The 23,994-nt window shown below is 38.8% G+C and overlaps 1 protein-coding gene and 1 long non-coding RNA gene across 3 annotated transcripts in view; both read right to left on the reverse strand.

The window, feature by feature from the left end:
• GRM7 (glutamate metabotropic receptor 7) overlaps nucleotides 1–23,994 on the reverse strand; it is an 853,913-nt gene that overhangs the window by 33,751 nt on the left and 796,168 nt on the right. Inside the window, exon 10 of one of the 2 annotated variants that reach the window (XM_036030861.1) lies at nucleotides 16,578–19,270. The exons of the other annotated variant lie outside the window; for it this stretch is intronic. Within the exon in view, the coding sequence (XP_035886754.1) occupies nucleotides 19,200–19,270 (71 nt within the window). The 3' untranslated portion in view covers nucleotides 16,578–19,199. Of the gene's footprint in view, nucleotides 1–16,577; nucleotides 19,271–23,994 lie in introns of those variants that run through there. 2 annotated transcript variants of the gene reach the window in all.
• LOC118501633 lies at nucleotides 12,346–16,551 on the reverse strand. The gene is made up of 3 exons (XR_004904268.1): nucleotides 14,762–16,551; nucleotides 14,534–14,655; nucleotides 12,346–12,507 (listed from the first exon to the last, which is right to left on the reverse strand). It is a non-coding gene; the product is annotated as an uncharacterized LOC118501633 (long non-coding RNA).

Below are 23,994 nucleotides of genomic sequence, written 5' to 3' on the forward strand. Positions count from 1 at the left end.
GGGTCTGTCTGGAAACCATCCAATTATTGTTAATATAATGAGAATGGTTTGCATGACATTGATGTAACCTGGCAGCCAAGGTGAGTGGACTGGAATGCACATAGGTGAACAAGGACAACTTCACCATACTAGTCAGTGGGGGCATTAGACTCCCATTGAGTGAGCATGTGTTCTGTGTGGCCATTGCATTAAAAATGACTGAGCAAGTAAAGCAACAAATTTGTATCAAATTTTGTATTAAGCTTCAACATTCCTTCATGGAGACTATTTGGATGATTCAGAAGGTTGCAGCTATAGGCAACTGGTGATTGGTAGCTTCATTATGATAATGCACCTGCTCATGCATCTCATGCATCATGTCTCCTGTGGTTTTTTTAGCAAAACGTCAGTCACCCAGGTGACTCAGCCCCTCTACAGCCCAGATTTGGCACCCTGTGACTTCTGGCCTTTCCCAAAACTGAAATTGAAAGGGAAAAGATTTCAGACCATCAATGAGATTCAGGAAAATATGGTGGGGCAGCTGATGGTGATTGGGAGAACTGTGTGAGGTCCCAAGGTGCCTACTTTGAAGAAGGGGACTGAGGTGTCATAGCACTATGTACAATGTTTCTTGTATTTTGTATTTTCTTCAGTAAATGCTTCTGTTTTTTTCTATTTTTTATAATACATGGGTGGATACCTTCTGGTACATTTACAAAATGGAATATTATGCAGCAGAAAGAAAGAAGGAATTCCTAAGTGTTGGGAACCACCCTGCCTGGTTTTAGAAGCTGTAATCCCCCCATGGCTAAGGCTGAGTGAGCGACCTTGGGACCATAAGCCACTAAGGAGACAAAGCTTATCTCCCTGGCAGGAGCACCACCTCTGCCCCATTTACTTCACCCTGCTTGACCCCCAGTGCATGATTGGTTAGCCAATGATGGGTAAGATTCCTCAAAGGAGGGATGACCTAAGACAGGCACAATACACGGGGCACCCAGGGAAGGACTTGGGGAGCTATAGCAAAAGGGGGTGATGGACCCTCGCCCCTTGGCTTTGACATAGCCTGAGTCCTCATTCTGTCTGCAAGAAGTCTCCTAATCTCTTGGTTACCTTACTTCCCCTGCCAGACTTAAGCCTGAAACAATGACAGATGGTGGTGCAGCCCTGTGCTGGAAAGGGTGAGCTCCCTGGGTGATCAGGCCTAAGAAAGAATACATAAAATCCTGTGAAACCTGCTTTGTTAAGAATGTCCTCAATTTTCTGATATGGGTCCAGACAGGAAATGAGTTTGTTTCCCAAAGTTTTATAGTCCCTTAGCTAACAGACACTGACTCGGAATAAGCCCTTGTAGTTCTTTGTATGTTATCTATTGTTTGGTCCTTGCGCCTGACAATGGTTGATGAGCTTTATCTGTACTCCTGTGCTAATTGAACCCAGTGAAAGCCTACTGATGAAAAGGCTTTTGGCCCTTCTCCTTTGAGAGTTCGGCCATCTTTCCTCCCCAAGCAGATCATGTCTTGGTAGGCTTATTGTCATCCTTGGTGGCCAGAGGGGCCCTACAGGGGGAGCCCCTCCACACCTACCTTTTGCAACAGTTGGTTGGAACTGGAGACTATTATGCTAAGTGAAATAAGCCATTGGTAAAAGACAAATACCATACGATCTCACTTATAAGAGGAATGTAATGAACAAAATAAACTGATGAGCAAAACAGAACCAGAGACATGGAAACATAGAACAGACCTATAGCTGCTAGAGGGAATTGGGGAATGGTGAAAAGAAGGGGAAGGGATTAGTCAGAGAACATGTATGAATGATCCATGGACATGGACAATGGTGTGGGCATTGACTGTGGCAGTGAGAGGGGTTGGCTGGGCAAATGAGGGCAATGGGGAAAATTGGGACAACTATAATAGAATAAATAAGAATATTAAGAAACAATTCATCTATTTTATGTTTCTAAATTGTAAAAGAAATTTCAAACTTTTTTATCTACCCATACAAAGTTTTTCATTTACATTCTCTATCAAAAATTTGAAGAAATCATCTTCAAAAAATCTTGAGCAGGAATTGTTTATGGCGGTTTCATGCATATAATTTGATGTGAAATATCCGTCCGTGGAAGCAAGCACAAGTTTTCATGAAAAAATTGAAAATGTTAGGTTTTGAAGGTTGATACAAATTTAATAGTCAATCTCTTCTCTAAAACTTTTGATTTTTGGTAATATAGATAATATTTTTTCCAACAAGCCTTACATAGTTTCCCACAAACCCCCTCTAGTTTACTGAGTGTGCCTTACAAGTACAATATTGTCATTTTTTAACATGGGCTAAGATATGAAAAAGCACTGCTCTAATGGATAGGCAAAATATAAAACAATGTATTAAGTCTTGTGGGCTAATCAATAGGACCCAGCAGGGATGATGAAGGGGTAGATATTGAGGAATAAGAGGTATTTATTTTAAAGACAAAAGAATGTTTTCTAAACAGCAGCTTACAGATTATCATTTCTGAAGATGAACTCTATATATGGCCTTAAAACAAAGAATTTGGTGTAAATCTTGTTACAAAAACACATGACCTTGGCAAATTGTGAAGCCTGTCTAATCTGCATTTGTACAGAGGTCAAATGCAGATTGAAGCATTTATCTCAGAGAACATTGTCAAGGATACATGAATCATCTTCATAAAATACTCAGTACAGTGTCTGTACCTAGTAAGCATCTAAAGATGGGAAGGATTGGGATATGTGATTGTGAGTTCCCTATCACTAGAGGTATTCAAGCATACTATAAATTATCACATTTTGGGATGGTACAGTGACAATCAAATCTTAATAAATGTCCTTAAGATTCCTTCCATTGCTAAGACTTCCAGATGGAGGTAATGGAGCCAACTCTAGAATAAATATCAAAGCCTAGGTTGTAGGCCATCCAACAGGAAAGTCTCAACAAGGGATCTTTCAATGGCACCTCATAAGAATCTCTGGGTAAGATATTGACAAGGACTCTCATCTGTCTGAAGAAAGAATATGTAGTAGCATGCATCAGACCCACCTGGAGGGCTTACTAATGCACAAATTGATAGATTCCATCCCAAGAGTTTCTGATTCAGCAGGTCTGGGAAGAAACCAGGAATCTGTATTTTTAATAAGTTCCCAGGTGATGCTGATGTTGCTGGCTCTGGGACCAGAGTTGAGAATCTCTGCATTAGACCAAGGTTCTCAGTCCTGGCTGTTACTAGATTCACCTGGGGATATAATTAAACTATAGCTGCCTGGTGCCCCACACTAATGCACTTACATAGACTCCTGGGTGGTGGTGTTCTGGAATAACCATAGGTTAAAAGAGGTCCATGTGATTCCAGTGGATATTCTACCTGAAGAATCACAGAGTCAGCATCTGTACTTGAGCAGACGGTCATCTGGGCCCCTTTTATTATACTTCAATGTTAGACTAGTATTTGCATTAGTTTTGCTATTCCTGTCTTTCTCTTTGGAATTTATTTTTTATTTTTGAAATGTCATAGTGACATATGAAAAATAGTAGTGGTTTTATATTCTGAAACTGTATCAACGGTGATAACTTGCAACCCCTCCTCTTCTTAATTATTCAAGACCCAATTTACTGTTAGCAATGAGATGAAAATCTGCAGTCTGCAATTAAGATCAGTACATATGACAGTGTAAATGGGGCTTGAATACTTTCTTATTTGTCTTTTATTACTTTAGGTGCTTTAAACCATTGTACTTATAAGAAAACCTAGAACACTTTGTAAATGAAATTACAACCTGCCATATTTTTTATTTTTTCTGCTAAGACAGAAATACCTTTAGATAACAATAGCCAACTGAATTATGCCAAATTTTTATACTCACTATATAATTCAATTCCACAGTGACTCAGTGAGGTTTAGTTAAATTCTTGTGTCTAGTGGACTCACTTTTCTAATAGGAGTTAGGTTTTAAAGTCAGCGTGCCTGGCAAGGGTTGGGCATGGTCACCATTTTCCTGCACAGTCTATTCAATGCACGTTATCTAAAATGTGGTCTAAAGACCAGCACCATGGTCATCAACCAGGAGCTTGTTAGAAACACAGAATTTAAGCAACTGAGTGAATCCACACCTGCATTTTAACAAGACCCTTGGGTGATCATGTGAACATTAACATTGAGAAGCAATGCTTTACATTATTCATTAACCACTAAGTCCTGCAACTGTGGAAGTTGGAGAGTCTAGAGTTACTTGGATTCTTTGCATTTTTTGCTGAGGCTTCACTTCCCCAAGGAGTGGAGGCCTGGCTCTAAATGGATTGAACAAGGAAAGCAAAACCAACAATCTTTCTTTCCTTTTCTTCCTCCTCTCATTCCACCCATTTCACATACCCATGTGGTTGAATTCACATTAGTTGAAAATACATGCATCATAACTCCCACAGGGTTTGGCAAAAGTAGATTTACAGTTGCAAGTATGTGAAACACAAGAGTTTATTATTATTCTTTATTAATTATGGTGAACTTTTCTATACAAACAACTATAAACCTACTTTTGCTTAGCCCTGTATTTATATGTCAGCTCAAAAAGTGGATTACCATCTACCATGGGCCAGGAACCATGCTAGGTGGTGATGACACAATGTCAAGGAGGAAAAAACAGTCCCATCATTGTGGAACTTAGGGTCAGAATATGTACAATTGGAGGTGGTAATTAGCAGGCCTGCATTACATGAAGAATACTATCTTCTGTTCAATTCAGTGTTTAATTTCTAAATAATTCTCATGAGGAGTACCTTCCGTTAGGAATCCCTATATGCTGGCCCTCTATTCCAGGCTAAGTGGATATTTTCTAAGAGAATTTCCATCGCCAGTGTAGCTACATTCCTCTTCCAACTCTTACTGAGGCCAGAAGAGATGGCGTGCAGTCAAGAAAATTGCCTGCATCTTCCATATGCACTCCCAGACCCAGGCCTTCAGTGGCCAAGGAGAATCAAATGGTGTTGAGAATGAACGCTGCTTCTGGAAAGGCTGGGCATCATGCCAGCAAAGGTCCTGTCTGTTGCTCTGCCAAAGCCCAAGCTTGATATCAGCAGTCCCCAAACAGTCTGAACAGTGTCACATTCCTGTTCCCCGGAGGAAAAGGGGGTGGAGATGCTTCATTTTGCTGCCCTCTTGGGATTTTATCAATTGCACTCACTGACTGCTTGCTTTCTGCTCTGTGAACATCTGTCTTGGAAAAGAAGAAAACTTTTTCACTTCTGAAGGGAAGGAAGAAGTCACCTATGAAATGAGCACTGATCACCTAACCCTGTGATCTGAATTTCTTCCTGACATCTTATAACTCTTACATGCATGCTAGCTGTTTGCTGTCCTTAAAATTCCACAACACATTGCTCAGTGCCCCTCCCGCCCTGCCCCCCTTTTCCCCCAACAATGCTTGGCAGATGTTTGGGATTTGATGTCTTTACATGCCTTTCATCAATGCAAAAACTGCACTTCTTGGTGGCTGTTCTCCCCACACAATGGCTGCTGTATCATGACTTATAATGTTTAATCAGAATTTGCAACTTCCCTCCAAATAAAAGGAACAAAGCACATATTACAGGACATTTATGACTAAATCTATTTACTATTTATGAAAAATCTAAAAGCTTAGCAATCTTCTTCAAAGACAAACTGTAAAGCTTGAAAAAACTCCAGCTGTTTCAAATTTCAAGTCATTAGTGGAATGCCTGCACTAGACTTAAGTACTCTATTTTAGTATCTGTTTTAAAACAAAGCTATTGGAGACAATATTCTCTGTTACACATTTTCCCCACTACACAGTGAGCTGAAGGCCTTTGTTATTCCCAGGAGAACTGCTGATGCAGAGCGGCTTGGATCCCACCTTTGCAGCCTCCCAGCCTTCCCAGCTGTCACTGAGATCACAGTGAGATGGGCTGCAAGGTTCAGATTCCTGCTTTGAGTTGAGGGAAGGCCACACAGTGGCCAGGAGGTGCTCTTGCTGAAGGCAGATCATTTCCTTATCTGAACACAAGAGTTTCAAAGAGGTTCCCTGGTAGGTCTGCTCTCCCCAAAGTCCTGGATGATTTTCTTAAATGCCAGAGAGGAAGGGACACCAACTACTGAATGTCAGCGATGCATCAGACCACATCCTGGGACCTTAGCTTGTGTCATCTCACTCAACTTCAAAGGCATCTGGTTAATGAGGTACTTCAAATACCCATATTGCCAGATGAGTTGGCTGAGGTAGGAAGATGTTTGGGTCAGAGTTATGCCATGTCTGATTTGAAAGCCCTTGACTCTGACCCTAGGCTGGCTTTCTGTCCTAGAAACATTGTTTATTTCTTCTGGGACCAAATAACTTTTCATGGGCAGTCAAGTTATTATTTTGAAGAGAAATCCATCTTAAAAACTATGATGTTAGAAGCTTGGAGCTGCACTCAATTCAAAATAGTCATGGCAGTCTTGTAAAGAGAGTGAAGAAAATAATTCTTTCTAATTCTTCCCAGTGACACAATCAAGAACTCACTAGAAGCCAAAACAGGTAATAGAAAAGAAGAAAGCTGATGTTTGAAGAATGCATGGAATTTTACAATTAGGGCAGTGTTTATTCACGACCTTAGGTATGATTCTCAATTAAGTCATTTGAAAACCATCTTTTGTTTTATAAAAGTAATATGCTTATTGAAGAATATTTAGAAGGTGTATAGATCTTTTTTCCTGTTTATAAAATATCTGATCTGAACACATATTCCTGGGCTTGCAATTTTGTCCATTATAGGGACTTGGAGGAAATACATTTCCATTTTTTCCCATTATTGCCATGTGAATAAGTATTTCTACATAAATAGCCTCTGCAAAGTTGACAGACTATGTTCACACTTAAATGGTGATGTGAAATCTGCCATTGGAGTTTGTTAAGAAAACTGAGTATTCAGTTGTCCCCTGCCCCTACCCCCACCCCCATCTCCCACCCTCCACCAGATTCAGAAGATTTCTGAGTTAAAATGAAACTTTGAATTTTGAGCTTTCAGGTCAAGGATTGGCCACATTACAGGCAACACTGGGTAAAATGGTTGCCTGAATGTTTGTCCTGTTCTTATAGATCATCCTTTCCTATATTTAGCTTTAGAGTTTTTGAACATGCAATATATAAAGTCTGGGAATAAATCCTGTTTCTTGCTGAGAACACAGAAGTCTTTGCTATCTCTTATAGTACCTCCTAAAGTTTCTTCAAGTTATCTTCTCTGCTACTCCTCACTGGCTAAACCCCAAGGGCACCTTTCTCTCTACAGGGTACATTTCCACAGCCTTCAGAATAGAATTTCAGGATATTCACAATTGAGTTCTAATATATTTTCTGCCTTTCTCCAGCCTTACATACCATATACTTGTTCAGTGGGTTTCAACTGGGGCATTTGTGTCCTCAGAGAACATTTGGCAATGTCAAGGGACATTTGTCCAGAGACATTTTTGGTGTGCACATTTGCAAGATGGAGATACTACTGGCATATAGTGGTTAGGAGCCAGGGATGCTGCTAAACATTCTGCAATAGACAGGAACAAACAATTGTGTAGCTGCCAATTCCACTAGCACTATGGGTGAGAAACCCTGTGGTGTAGCTATACTGGAGAGTGGATCTTCCTCAAACAGCCCATGTATTTATCTCTGGAAGGCATTACAGTGGTCAGAGCCATGGCCTCTGGCTTCAGAAGTCTCAACTTATACCCAAGATCCTCAATTTATTTTCTGTATGACTTTGGGAGAGTAAGTCTAGTGTCTGTGCCTCATTCTCTTCAGCTATAAAGTGGGCCTGATGATGCATATCTGATATGGGTTATTGTGATTCATCAAGCTAATACCTAATAAGTATTTAGAATAGTGGTTTCAGACAGTACTCAAGATCTGCTGCCTGACAGCTGCTAATAACGTTGCCACCATTTCATGCACTTTGACTTTATTTAGAATGGTCCCTCTGCTTGGAACACCCTCTCTTATGTTGTCCCACTGTTTAAGCCATAGTTAGACTGTCTCTTTGTCACTCCATGATAGAAATTGCTGTTCTCAGGCCTATTTGCATACTTCTGTGTACCTGTGTGTCATGTCTGACAGGAGTTAGATGTTCTGCCTTTACCACTGGATGGTGAACTCCTGGAGGAGCTGTGGCGTGTTTTGTCTCAGCTTTCTCTGCCCAGGCCCTGACAACAGCAAGTGCTCCACAGACCTTGTTGGTTGGTTTGGGATTGGGCTCCATTGACAAGAAGACTAGTAGACAAAAGAAATAGTAAACTTCTCTTTTTCTTTTCAGGCTAGATTTATCATCTTTAGTAAGCCTTACAAGTCTATTTGCTTAAAAATATGAAGCCTAGATTTAAATTTGATATATGCAATGTCTCTAAACATTCATGCTGTAATGGCATTCAAAGTCAAAAGCTTAACCATGTACAATACAGAGCCCTGTTTCCTCCCACCACAAGCAGCACATTTATCCCATGGCCTCGAGGATGTATACAGCATGTGTTGTTATCTGCTGTTAGTAATTCATTTCTTTGTCTAGAGCAGTCTAACTTTTCTATTCTGGCCTGAGCTATTTACTGTTCCGTAGATAAAGTAAACAGTAGCTACTCTTTGCTGGTGATCATCTATAGTAAAAGAAAAAAATGTTTCCTTCCCCCTGCCCCCACCTTGCCAGATTGCACTATAAACCCGTATTTTCTATAATGAAGGATTTTTCTCTCCTTGGCTTAAATATGAACTTGTCAGTCTAAAGATATTGTGGGTGTTTAATGAAGAGGTGCTGTGGTATAATGGGGTCTGAATGAGTTCTCAAGCTCCTTCTGTCAGGAACTTTCTGTCATGGACCATTTTCTTCACGCCCTGAGCTGTAGTTTGTGTATCTATAGAGGAGGACATTGCCACCTGCCCCAGTGTGATGCCCTGAAGATGAACTTAGATGCTGTGTGAGTAGGCACATGATAAAACAAAACTTTGAAATGGTATATAAGTGCAGGCTGACTGTAACAGGTAATTGATGATAATGTGATTTTTAAAAATTTGTCCAGATTTCTATTTTTATCTTTTTCTTTACTTCTAATAATAGACTCATTGATTCTATTTTATTGACAATGTTTAGTGATCAACACAGTGAGTTTTTTTCCTTAAAAAATGTAGAGCCTGAATGAAAGCTCAAAAAATAGACTTTTTACTTTCCCTCCGCCTTACGCAGCTGTTTTATAGCTTGAGTTCTGGAACAGGTCTCTGAGAAGCTGGGAGGTGCTTCTGTTCAGGTATAGTTACTCCACCAGTATGACAGAGCTGGTTTGGGGTTAAGTGTGTTACACTGTCTCTACCTACTAACTTTCCATGCTAGTTGTAAGTAAAAGTTCTCCCCAAATACAAATTGATAGCAGAGATTCCTCAAGATAATGCATAACATTACTAACTGTGATTCACGTACAATGTCTGCTTGTTGAAAGTGACTGACATCTTTTCCTGTTTGCCTGTGTTTTCCTGTCAAACATTTATGAAGTGCCAGCCAGGAAATGATGCCAGGAGCTAGCCAGGCAGGACAAATAATACATGCCAATTTGACTCTGAGGAAAATGACCCAGCATTTTCCCACTGCAATCAGAATTCCAAAATGGGCCAATCACAGGTGAAAAGTGTCTGGAAATAGGCTGTTTGGGATTGTGTGAAGGCCTGTGTTTACTCCTTGAATACTGAACTTGGCTTTTTCTGCTCTTGGCTTTTCTGCTATGGGTATAGCGCATGAATGGGTACATTGCTTCTATTTAGGTGGTGATTCAGAAAACCATCCTCTCTGCTAGCTATAGAGACCCATTGCAAGACATGTGGCGACTGCAAAGTTGCCACCTTGACTGCTTTTCAAGAATTATGTGCAATGCCAGAGTAAATAAATAAAGAACCTTATAAATACCATATGAAAGGAATGGAGGGAGTCTTCCCAGCTGCAGCAAAACCATTTCTGGAAAACACTTCTTTTTTTGCTGGTTCACTATATATATTGCCCACTCCATAATGTAAGCCACTTTTTAGATGCTACAAAAGAAATGCTCCAAAGAAATGAGCCCTGATGTCCTCAGAGAGAGACTGTACGGTATGTGCACAGTCAATGGAGCGTCTAAGAACGAAAGCTATCTCTTCTGTGGAAGAAGTTCTCATTCTCCTTTTTACATTCTCTAGGCAATGGCTCAGAACTTCCTGGGAGGATGCAATGTTCTGTGTTTCTGCTGTCCAGTGTGGTAGTCACTAGTGGTGTGTGTCCACTGAGCACTCAGGATGTGACCAGTACAACTTAGAAATCCAAGTTTTCATTTTATTTAATTCTAACTAACTTAAATTTAAATATCCATGTGTGATTAGTGCCTACCATATAAATGGAGCAGCTATAGCTCAGTTGGTAGTATTCATAATAAGAAAAGTAACAGATAATTATTGAGCATTATGTTATATGCCAAGCATTGTATTATGCATACATGCACTAATTTAATCCTAATCAATAACCCTAAGATGCGATTACTAATATTATACCCAGTTTACAGATGAGACTACTGATGCACAGAGTGTAAGCAATGAGCCCACATGACAGTCTAGAGCAGGGAAAAATTGGTTTCAGCACCTAGGAGGAAGGGCTCTAGCACCCTGTTGTACTGTGCACCAGCCTGCTTCTCTGTAAAATGATGGCAAATCTGTGAACAGCAAGGGAATTGAAGCAGTGGTTATCTTGACTGTGCTTACTACCTGACTGGGCAGAAAAGCATGCAAATCATCAAAGCATGAAACACAATTTAAAAATAGCAATGTCTTTGAGGACTTCAGGGCTAAATAAAGTCAGAATTGCCTTACTGAGTAGCTTAGAATAATTGCATAACGGTGTGTTAACTCACTTGGACTACAGAGGGCCATGACCTGTGGCCTACTGAGTGTAGGAAAAAAGAAATAGTCACCCAACTTTTTATTTGGTGTTGTCATGGAGATTCAGCTTCAAATAATGATGGTGCTATGTTTTCCACTCCAGTAATAGAGTTCAGCAATTAGCATCATCTTTATTTAGTCTGCAAGACCAGTCTGGAAGATCTCTTGAGAGAAGACTTTGAAATAGCTTCTCACAGTGCTAGCAGACAGATAGAAATGACTTCCTGGGAACATGGTGAATGCTGCTCATGCAATAAACCCCAATGTACGTTTTTTAAAATCGTTTTTTAATATCCTGAAGAATGCTCTGCTGTGTGATCGCCATCACATCAACACCATACTGCATGTGTTGATTATCAGGAATGATTTTCAACAAAAGTTCCCAAACCTGGATGTGCATCAGAATTCCTGGGGAAGAGTGTTAAATACAGGTGACATTTTGATGAGCACCTGGTCAGAGAACAAAGGGTTTAAATTAGACTAAAGTATAAACTCAAATGCATTTAAGATTTCTTCTTGGAAAATTTTCTGCCACAAATAGGATTTTAAAATGGGTCCTTGGAATCTCCTTACAAATCTGGGTACGAACAGGTTGTAGTAATTTAATGGAAGCACTGCCGTGGTAGCGACTATGTCAGATGGGTTGATGCCTCGAGTTAGGGAATAGGTGCTGTGTTATGAAATTAAAGGAAAACTAAGTGTGTTTAAACATGTTTTCCCAAGTGGATCCTCTGATAGTGTAATAAAATTTTGGCTTTAAGACACCATTGCTCCAAAAAATGATCAATACCAAATATGTTGAAGACTAGACAGGAGATGTACTGATATTTCAATTTAAAGATCTTGCAGGTTTTTCCAGACAAAAATCAGAGGCAGGTGGATTACTTGACACTCTCAAACTTTATTGTGTATGGTACAGAGAGAAAATGGGTACAAGAGATGGCTGGGCAGAGGATCAGATTGGAATCTCCAAATTCTTTCCTACAGGGAACATAAGCAGAAAACTCAAGTTAATTTACATGATACCATAACACTGCTGGCTAACATCTGAGTACCTACTGTACTAAACTCTGTTCTAAGTGCTTTGCTTTTATTTACTCTTCACAACTACCATTTTATCCACCAGGTGTCTGGAGGCACAGAGAGAGGACTTTCCTAAAGAGTCAGCATTCAGCCTGCTTGGCATAAATGATAGAGTCTCACATCCTGGTACCCTATTTCACTTTGTTTTCCTTTATGTGAGTGTCAGGTAGGAGTCTCTATTGGTGCTACTGTCCCTGCTAATTGACCCAGAATAGACTTAAGAATTCAGTTTTCAGGAGGAGAATGGCTTTGCCAGGGTCGCATCAAAGTCCAGGTTGCTGCCATATTTGGTGGCATTGATATCATTCTTAAAGTCCCAATAAAAAGTTTCTAATAGGCCAATGTCTCAATACATTTTTTAGTGTAATTAAAAAAATTTTTTTTGATTGGTGGGCTGTGTAGCAAAGCCTCCCTAGAATACGTAGAAGGATGCAACAAAGATAACTTGCCTTGGGCAGTCAGCTGCCTGTGGCCAGTGCAGATGGTCAGTTGTGGCTGCACTTTTCACCTGAATAGAAACAACAGCTTATGTCTAAGTCTGGACTATGGCAAACCACGGGAAATTAAAATGCAAATGAAATTTGCAAACATGACAAAAATGAGGGAAAGAGGAATTAAGTTCCTAGAACAAAAATCTAGCATTTTTCATGCTAATCCTTGGTGGCCAGCTTAATCAAATTTTTAGCTAACACAGATGATAATGACCTTTGTGGCCAGTTTCCTTATAGAGATTTGCTATGATGAAAGCCCAGAGAGAAGAAACAGGTGATGAAGCTGTGAGGGGAATTAACTTTTCACATTTGTGTGAGAGGAAAGTGTCATTTTTGTTTAATGCTACCAAATCCTCTTCTGAGTTTAATATCCTTTGCTTAGGTTCCTATGCAAAAATCAATCACCTTATGCAGAAGTGGAGTCTGCTTATAGCCATCAATATATGACAGTTTGTGGTCTTAACTGTGAATGGGCTGCACTCTGCCCTGGGTGACCAGGGGGCCTCAATTGGTACTCAGTGGATTTCAGCGAAGTCTTAAGAGTGAAATATCTCCAGCTCTGGAAGACCATGTTCTCTGAGGCAGAAACTATACTTTTTAATTTTTCAGACCACCGAAAGAATCCAAGAGTAGGTGAAAGAGCATCCAGTAGTCTCATCATTTGCAGTATCATTAAGGGAAAAGCAAACAAGAATGAAAACAAAAACAAAAACAAAAAGAGGGCACATCTCTAATTCTAAAATGGCTCTGAAATCAGATTGTGATGTTAACCTTGAAGGCTTGGAGGGCCTTGCTCATCTTTAGGAAACAATTGATGAGAACAATAAATGCTGACTAGGTAGATCTTATAGACTGAAACATTTTATCCTATTTCATTCACTTTCAGAAATGTTTATTAGAATGGACTCTGGCCAGAAGACCCGGCTCAGGTGTCCACTCTGCCATGCATTGGTGTGTGTTTCTGGCAACTTGCTTCACAGCTCTGAGCCAGTTTCCTCATATGGGAAGTGGGACAATACAATTTGTCTCAATGGGTAGCTGAGTACTCTGTAGGTCTATAGCAATAGAGATAATATGGTGCATTTATCATCATCATAGTTGATATTGTTGCTATTATTACTAAATTTCTGTAAAGAACCCTGCCAGGCCCTTTGAAGACAGAGATGAATGAGCCTGGCCCTCCATGGAATTCTATATTTGAAATGAGCTTGAAAAATACTAAGCTTCAAAGTATCGACAAAGATCTTTGTGAGGTTTTGTTAATTGATTTTGTTGTTGTATCCTGGTCTCGAAAGGAAACCAAATGTATTTCACAAGCAAAGATTAAAGGACTCTGTTGCACTCAGTCATTATCCTATCACTCAAGACATGTCCCAGAACTCTTATTTGTACCTAAAATGCTCTTCAACTTGCCAGTTGGCCTGAAGTTACCTGTCGAACTTAATCACATGGAGTGGTTCATATATCAGGTGGTATGAGCCTAGCTGTCCCACAGCAGCTTGGCTGAGTGACTGATAGCCTCCTCTGTCAATTTCACCAAGACAAAAAACTATTAATGACCCATCACAAGACCACAGTGAACCACTTCAAAACACAGAGCTTGTTGTATAGATAAAGGAAAGGTTGCCTGTCTTCATTGGTAATCTAAATGTCATCCCTTCCAACTTTGATGGCTTATGGTACTCAGAAAAATTATAACCACAAAAAAAAAGGTGGAGAAAGGAAAGCCAATTAAAACAGAGGGACAAGTAAGGACTAACAATGCTACCCTATGTATACTCAGCCCTTTGTAAGGGAGAGCTTTTGTTTACAGTTCCCATGCCATCTCTATGGTATCCCATTAAGGAAGTTTGCTCCCGCCTTACCCTAGAGGAAACTGAAGATCAGAGAGAATATGACTTAGAAGGCCATGAGGTGATTAAGCTTATGCTGCCCCAAGTATCAGAGCCAGGGCTAGGACCTGGATCCAGTTTTCCTTTTTCTTAGCCAGAGAAAAGAAATAGGACACACAAGGTCATAGCCTATACTTGGACCAACACTTACAGCAAGAGGGGTTGCTGAGTCATATCATGTTCTTCCAAGTGTTTGGGTCAGCTCAGCAAGAACAGGCTCTGGAGACATTTTGTCAATCTTCTTTATGCAAACTGGGGTGCTCTGAGGTTACTCTGAAATAGGGCAGAAATATAAGGGAAATTCAAAACTAATTTTAAACTTGAAAAGAAAAAAATAATGAGAATATTTATGTGGATCATAAAGAGAAATAATGATTACCTTTGATTCCTAGAGACAGTTAATTGAAAATGCATCCAAGTTCCATTGTACAGCCAAAAAAAAAAAAATTCCACAAAGCTGAGACATATCCTTAGGAGGCAGAAACAAGAGTCACCATCACTTGAGTCCTGAGAAGATGCTCATTCACAGAAATTAGGAGCAAGAAAGATTGTAGAAATTAAGTGACCTTGATTTAGGACCCACACTGTTTCTTTACAAGTGTAAATGATGCTTGGGCCCTACAAGACAAAATCTGTCCTTAATGCCAGTCTCTAAGAAAATGCACATAATAATTGGAAAACTACCAATTGATTGTCTTTACTGAATTAGAAGTTATAGCCATTTAAAGAAAGTACTCAGGATCCATTTGCCCTTTGAAAGAAAATGGTATAGATATCCATGGTCCACAGCAGGAAAGAAATAGGCATAAAACTTGGCTGGTTTTACACATGGGGTTAACTAATCAAAAGAGACATCAATTACACAAGGGCAGACAGAGCCCTGACCATCAGTGTTAAGAGGTACATGTAAACACTACAGCATACTCATGAAACCTGTGACATCAGGGTCAGAAATTGCCTTTTCAGGGCAGTGTTTGTTATCCTAGAGGTTTGATCTAGAAGAATACAATTCCACTTGCTAAAGCTGCAGGGTTAGTATTTTCTTATTATTAATAAATACTTACTAGATACCTACTGTTTATGTACTATGTTCTAGGTGAGGCTAGGAGCCTTTGGTATGTAATGTATTATACTACATTTCATGAATATTTTCTGAGAACCTGCTATTTGCCAGGCCCTCTACTAAAGGTACAAGAATAAAGATGACTTGGTCCCTCTATGCCCACGCTACTTCCCATGTGTCATTCCCCCAACCGCTCTACCTTATGTCCTAGTTCGTCTGCCTCACAGAACTGCTTTCTAGTCCTAGGGCACCATATTCTTTTGTTCTCCTGGTTCTTTCTGGAAACTTGTTTCCTGAGTTAAGTGTCTTTTCTTTGTGGCTACCTGGAGTTCTTCATCTTTTAGGAACAGCTCAAACAACACCTCCTAGGTGATGCTGTTCACACATAGCTCAAAACACTTGGTGCACACCTCTGCTAAGAGCCCCTACCACTCTGAACTAAAATTGCATACCTTGAAGTCTCTGATCAGATCTGAACTCCCTTTGGGTATTGTTGACTTCTGTCCCCAATTCCTACTCAGTTCAGGGCTGACCCAGAGGAACAGTGCTTCCCAAGTGTTTCTTTGACTCTCTTAATAAGTCCTGGCCAGATGGTGTGATGACATATAAAACTTGATATAGTTTTTGTGACTTTGGGGTATGGTGTGTATGTTTCTTTTATGCTAAGAACTAGTAGAAATCTCAGCCATGTGAACTCTTATCTCATCCTTTAAATTAAACTGAAGTGGCAGAACAGAGATGGCAAATATTAATTGGTTTTTGAGGCTGCTAAGATCTCAAACCCCGATGAGAGAAATAATGGTATTTCACAGAGCTCTTAAGCAGAAAGAAATACGCCGAAAAGATTTATAGTTGCATTTATTTCTAAGGTGATTTCATGTCAAAGGTCAGCTAACATATTCTTTGTTCTGCTGTACTTATAGGGAGTTTCAAATGGATTTTAAGTAGAGGGAGTCTCCAGTAAACTCAGAAATATCCATTGAATGTTAAAGTGAAGGGAGAGCCCATACATGACACAAAAAGTTCAATTGTACAGTTCCAAAAGCTTAAAAATGTGAGATGACCCCATTATAGTATTTATAGAAAATAAGATATTATGGATTTTTATAATACCATTTAATAAATTAATGAAATATCAATAATATTATAACTAGCATACTTGCCTGGAAAGATATCTTATACAAAATACTCAAGGCTGTTAAATATCCATATTTGCTAAATTAAACTCTTAAAGTTTTTAAAGTCAGAACATATAGGTTTGCAAATTTATCTCTTAACAAAACAATCTCTTTCTAACCTGGTGATGATGCTAGATTCCACCTGCTAGATGATAGAGATTTAGTTAGACATGTTTTTTGGTGTTGTTAATTGCATTTTAAAATAAATGTCACTAGACTAATAACACTAATGACTGAAGAGTTTTAAAATTTATAAACATTCAGACAACAGCTGCTGGCAGTGTCGATTCAGCTGGTGCCTGGCCCACAGTGCTTGTTGAAGAAGAGTGCAGTACACGGTATGTGTTTTCAGACCAGGTTAGGTTCTGTTCTGTCTCAGTTTGAACCTGCTTCTTTCAAATGCCAGCAAGCAGATGTTGATTTGCTCTATATGGTGTGCCTTTGTTGGGGTGTGGGGGCTGAAACTGAAGTCTTAATAACACAAGAGTATGGACATTGACTCTTGAAATGATAGGTTTTTCTTACTGTTTTGTCTCAGTGAAAACAACCACAAAGAAATGGATTTGAACACACACTTCCTTGTTTCATTGTGACCCCTAGCTTCCCAGTCTCACTGTAACTCAAACAAGGTGATACATTCCCTCCTTTGAATAAATTTAACTTAAATTAACTTCCATTCCCTATTATTTTAAGTAGTTATGTTTGATGTTTATCATTAATTTGTGAAGCCACCTTTAAATTGGCAGAAAAGTAGAGCACCTAATCAAAAACCTTGAAACAGGATAATCCTAGCAAAAAGTTTACTTCTAAATAGCACATCCCAAAAGTTTTTTAACTGAAAGATTGACTCAAAACCATTTTCACCTTGCACCCTTTAAACCAAAAGGCATCAATTCAGAATGGAGCTAAAGAGAATTTTTAATGGATTGAGATTAAATCTATCATTTTTACCCAGGGAACATTCTTTCTCATTTATTCTGAGGCAGTCTCCTGTAAAAGGACCATTAAAGTGATGAGCCACAGTATTTTGACAAGCACTTGTACTGCAAAAACTTGAAATCTCACTGGAATACAGTTATATAGTCACTGGGAGAAGAGAATGCCCTATTTAAAAACTAGGACAGATCATGTTGATAGGGAAAAAGGAAATAACTGTGTGAACAGTATGTCTGAAATTAAAGACTAAGTTGCTGGCATCCATCTAAAATCAACAGAAAATGTAATTACTCTTTGAAAGTACTCTTGTCTTACAGTGCTAAATGAATTAAAAAGAGCACAATACTATTTGTACTTAGAGCACCATTACAAACACAAAGATGGGAGAAACACAGCAATGATCTGATAAAAGTCCCATGTTAGAAACACAGAAGAGAGAGCCCAGCCCTCATTATGAACCAGCGTTTCCTCAGCCCATGGCACGACTGCTCTGCTCTCTCTTTGGGGATCTGTCCAGAGAGAGGTCTCTGTTTCTATAAGCACAGTAGGTTTAGAGGAAATCAAAAGGGAACTTTTTTGAACATTTTATTCAAAGCTACCACATGATTTTAATAACTTTACTCCATGTTTTTTGCTGTTTATTTTCCCACAGTTCAGAATACCCTGACTCCAGCTGGCCAAAGATGCTTGCTAAAGCAAGGGTTGTTTTCCACTATGTTATAATGTTGCTCAGGCTGAACCGGGGAAGTAATAATACTAATACTAACATTCTTCCACAGCATATATCCTTTAGTGAGAGCCCAAATAATACATAGGCATCAGTGGTTAATCAGTCGTTATTGTCACGGCCGCCCATTCTCTGTGCAGTTCACAGATCAGACCATTCACCATTTGCTTTAAGTTTATATGCCCTTGGTATTTATTGTTTGTGGGTTTAACTAATGTTGAAACTCATTTTTAGACTCTTATGGTCTTTTATTGAACCTTTCCCAGCTCTGTGAAGTGACTGAATTTAGTTCAGTGTTTCTCTGAGGCAGAACTATGAGCCACAAATCATCTTCAGTACATTATTACCAAGTCCAGCCAGCAAACCCTTTTTCATTTCTTTGCTGAAAAGAACCATCTAAGACCATTTTGGTTTTAAGATGGTTGGGACATTCATTGTTTCTAGGAAGGGATACATTTCTTTGGTTGTATTTAATAAAAAATAAACCAGAACAAACATTTTTATTAGGCTTGTAAAACATCCCCCCCCTCTTGTAAATTTTTAAAATTGCCTTCTGAAACAGGTGTGAAAACATACACTTAAAGGTAATCTCTCACCATGGGTAGTTTTAAAGTAGAGCATGCATCAGAATGACCAGGGCCAATTCTGCCATTATTGGCTACCTTTTCAGGAAGGACTGATGTACACGCTCATACATATGTTCTCCAGAGAATGCACCAGGCATATGACATAGCAGCTCCCTGCATCACACTTAGCTAATGAATCATCTTTGAAAACATGTTTCATCATATAAATAGATTTACAGGTAATCATGCACAATTTTCATGGAAACATTTCTAACTCTCAGTAAAGACAAGAACACACACAAAAAATAAAAATTGTATTTTCTTACCTTTTGAAAAGCAGGCAAAAGCTATACTGTTGGTGGGATAGTGTACCAAGTAACAGACTTTTGTACACTTTTTCTTACTGGTGGTATACAGTCTACAGGAAAAGTAAATATATAGGTATGTATAAAATAAGTGTTCAAACAATATTCCTTTTTTATTCTTTATGTTCCTTTTGGCCAAGAGGCTGCAATAGAGACCGTAGACATTACCCCCACTCTTTCAGTGGGTTCAGCTGTCTTTGGTAGACCAGTTCACCACAATTCAGGTACCTCTGAACATGAGAGTACTGGTGCCTCTTGGGTTAAGGCAGTTTGGTTTGACTTGCTTGCAGTGGAGCAGTTGAAAGAACCAGCCCCCAAGTAATTTATCTATTTGGTAAGAGTTCTTTGCTTCCTGTTGCCATCCCTTTTTTTCTCAGCCTACTCCAGGTATGATGACCAGCCTGTGCAGTTAGTCCAGAAGGATGAAGCAAATAGCATAATGCTGAGAATGCTAGGGAGCTAACAAATGAAGAAGCAGCACAAAAACACAGCATAAACCATGACAAATTTACAGAGCACAGGCATGCATTCCAGAATTTCCTAGGTATTGCTACTTATGTAGGCGTTGATGCACACATCCATTTTCCAGCAGTTTTTGAGTTTTTTTGTGTGTGTTTTTGAATTGAATATCTCCTTATATTGACTGTTTAACTCCTATATGTAATAATTGCTGGGAACAGCACAGTTATTTATATGTACTTCCTTACTATAGATGCAAAAGTAGTAATGAAGCAAAAACAACATGAGAATACAATTCATATGTAATATACCTTATTTAAAAATTTCTATTTTAGGTGAAAATTGTTCATACTCACTGATTTAAACTAGTCTTTTATGAAGTGTCTTTGTCCAGCCTCTATTTCAGGGTCAATTACTCAGTCACATGTTCCCACGTCAAAGGAGGGAGTATGTCCCAAGCTATCCACCAAGATGCTGCTGACTTTCCAGAGTAAACTAACCCTAAACAGCCCAGGAACTTTAACAGTTTCTCTGCACTGACCGGGGACATTAGCTTAGCAAACAGATAGTAGTTTAGGACAAAGCTAGCTTAGGGCTGCCTATCACTATACACTGCCATTCTTTACAAGGAGAGCACCTGACCAAAAGATAAGTCACAAAGCATCTTCTGGTTCTGTCCAGTCCAGATGAGGACGGCAGCAGGACTTACCCACTTATTTCAATAAAGTCATGCTTCTCCCATTAATATTATCCATCCAACTAGAAAGGGGTCCTGGTGGCCACCAAGGAGCCAAGTCCCAAGCACCATCAAGCCCCCTGCTTATCTGGCATCTCCACATTTGCCATGAATATACAATGGCCAAGTCAACAATGGTGAGGTACCTGGCAACATGACAAATACTGAATACAGAACTAAGAACCAGAGTTTGAGTTGCACTCCTTCTTAAAAAAGAGTGTTGAGAAGGCATTAATGGTAGCCAGGTCTAAAGCTATCCAAATTAGGTAAGGCCTTTCTGATCTGCCTGCAACAGAAACCTTGTTTGTGTAAATAAAAATTCATTAAGTGGCTGAGGTACATCCCATACCCCCTTCTGTTTTGCACTCAGTGCAAAACCAATAAGCATCCGAATATCTAATATGTTAGTAGTGAACAGATAACTCTTGGTTTATCCCATACAGAAAGAAGGGTTTTTTTTCTTTAAAACAATGGCATTTTAGATGAAGAAGTAACCTAGGAAGAAAATTGTACCTCTTGGGGGTAAATCAGACTGTGTTCATAGTGAGGCAACAAGCACATTTGGTTTTATGTAGACATGTAGTTGCAGTGTGGACTTGGATGAGTAGAAGCGTACATGCACTGAGTGGCAAGCTGCATTGAGGGAGCAGAGCTGTTAAAAATGAAAACACTGAAGACTGAAACACATTGAGACTAAGTGTTTAGAGCAATAATGAATAGGGGGAGATTTCTGTTTCATTATTTACTTTGTAGTGCATACTATAAACTGGACATCTCAGATTCCCTCCCTCGGAGAACAGTGTACAGAATTTCTCCTTTGGAGAGGCACATTTGTTCTACAATTGCCTGGTCTGCACTTCAATTTGTTTCTTTTTAACCAGACAGCTTCATTTCAGGAAATAATTTCTTTGCCTCTGTTACCAAAGTTTAGAATTTTGATAAAATGTGACTGTACTTGGCCTTAAATAAGATACAGTAATAATGTTCCCTTATACCAGAATAGTCTAATTCAGAGTATTTTCATTAATTGAGGTTTTCACTACTGCTCCTTGCCTTCATACATACACTTCTGCATGGCCAAGGACAGGTTTTCCAAGTATAATTGCTACCTATGTTGTCACTATTTCCTTATCAGCTGTCTCTTTGGATCATTAAGATGACTATTTGTTTGCATTTTGATCTCATGCAAATGTTTCATTTCTTTAAGTTAACTTTGCTTTGAATTAGCATCACTGCTAAAATTCTGGGGTTATTTCCAACTCAGGCTCAGGTTGATTGTCCTAGAATGAAGTCTTTCCCTGGTAAGATATATTAATTTCTTAGCCCTGGCTGGCTTAGCTCAGTGGATTGAGCTTGGGTTGCGAACCAAAGTGTCTCAGGTTCAATTCCCAGCCAGTGTACATGCCTGGGTTGCAGGCTATGACCCCCAGCAACTGCACACTGATGTTTCTCTCTTTCTCTCTATCTCCCTCCCTTCCCTCTCTAAAAATAAATAGGTAAAATCTTAAAAAAAGATATATTAATTTCTTATTAATATAAGAAAGAGCTGTGCTCTCTGATAGTGGCCATGCCACAGATGGCTATTTAAATTTAAACTTTTTGAAATGAAGTAAATTTAAAATGGACTTTCCTTATTAAGTGGCCATATTACAAGTGCTGATTAGCCACATATGGCTATAATGTTTTCAGCACTGCAGAAAGTTCTGCTGGACAGATTTTGCCTGAATAAGGTCTTTAGACTCCTCTTCGGGACCTTTGAGGGCTGGGCCATCAGAAACCCCAATGTTTGGAGGTACATGAATCTCTTCCTGTGGTTCAGCAAGTATCTAGTTAAATTATTTATGGTGTTTTGGGGAGTATTTATATAAATCCAGAAGGACTAAATCAATTCTTCAAAATCTTTTGTATTGATTATGTGATAAAGACTTTATTTGATTTATCTATTTTATAGACACCACAACAACAGTAATGACAAAAGTCAATGAAATTTTTCAAGGGAAGGGCACCCAATGAATTCCAAGTGGAATAATTATTTTCACTGATATAGGTAATAAGATATTTGGATTTTTTAGTTAGTAGGCAAGGCCTCTACCTGGGCAGCCTTCTTTGAGCTCGTTATTCCTGTCGTTATAGACAACACTGTAAGCAATAATACATTTTACAGCACATTTAACTAAAGAGCCTGCCACAATACATCATATTATTCTTTACATGAAAGCTATATTACCAACTGAGGAAGCCAAAAAAGTAATTACTATGTTGGAATTATGACATGCCACATTCTAAGAAGCAGCAGCAAAGAAAATAAGCATGGATTTGGGAGTCAGACCTGTGTTTCAGTCCAGCCTCTGCGGCTAACTAGATGTGTGACTCTGTTAACATCACTTAATCCTGTTAAGCTTGTTTCTTCAGTAAAATGAGAATGATAAACCCCATTCTACACAGGGAGAAATAAGGCAGTCCACAAACAACATTCTACATAATGCCCATTTCAAAGGATAGTTGATCGAGTATTATTAGTAGTAGTAGTAATATTAGTAGTATTGTTAGTTAGCATATAATGGTTGTTAGCATTTTAACAACTATTATCATACCCCAAACAGCTTCAACAGGGACAGAACCTAATCATTAAAACTTAACAACTATAGAAATGTTGTTTCAAACTAATTATTTTTAAGTAGTATAGTAGTGAATTAATTGCCCAAATTAAAAAGAAATAATTTGGTCATTTTTTTCAATATATATATAGAATTTTGACCATATTTTCTGCTTATTGATTTTGGGCATATTCCAATGTATGTGTGTGTATGTGTACAGATATAAATGTAAAACTATTATTGAGATGTCTCCAGGATAAATGTTTTATGAAATGCAAATCTGACAAGAATTTCTAGAATAAAACTCTACAGGAGTATAAATGCAGGTATATTGATTAATACAGGTATACATATAAATAGACACATACGCATGTTTGTGAAAATATTTCTTTTTGTGAATTCATTCCATTTACTTCCTGATGTTCAGTACGCCTTTAACTGTATCATTATATCTATATAATAAAACATGCTGAAGTATATTCTTGGGCAAATATTTTTGCCTTTCAGGAATGGAAGGGAATTAATGCCTTATCATTCAACTATTTTCTAGATGCATGCTATTTTATGACACTTATGACATAGATATTATTATTTTGATTTTATACATGAAAATGTGGAGCTTTAGAAGAGCTCAGTGATTCTCAAAGTCACACAGCTGTCAAGTGGAGTGGCTTGGATTTGAACCCAGGTCTGTCTCAACATCTTCTTACATCAAATCAAATACCACAACAATCCACCATCAGGTTTTCCTCTTCTCAATTGACCATTTGCTCTGAAAACCCAGGACAGAGCCTGTATATCCATTCTGCCCACTCTGGTTCTCCCTTCTCTTGGGGTGATGCTTCTTCTTCCTCTCTCCTTGTCCTAGAATCTCTTCAATTGAAATGTCAAAGTGATACCCACCATGTTATTAATGAGCCTTTTCTACCTTGACTACATAGTCTCAAAGTGTTTCATAATATTCACTCAACTAACTACTTAGGAA

This window comes from Phyllostomus discolor, chromosome 7 (genome assembly GCF_004126475.2).
Source record: "Phyllostomus discolor isolate MPI-MPIP mPhyDis1 chromosome 7, mPhyDis1.pri.v3, whole genome shotgun sequence".
Lineage (NCBI taxonomy): Eukaryota > Metazoa > Chordata > Mammalia > Chiroptera > Phyllostomidae > Phyllostomus > Phyllostomus discolor.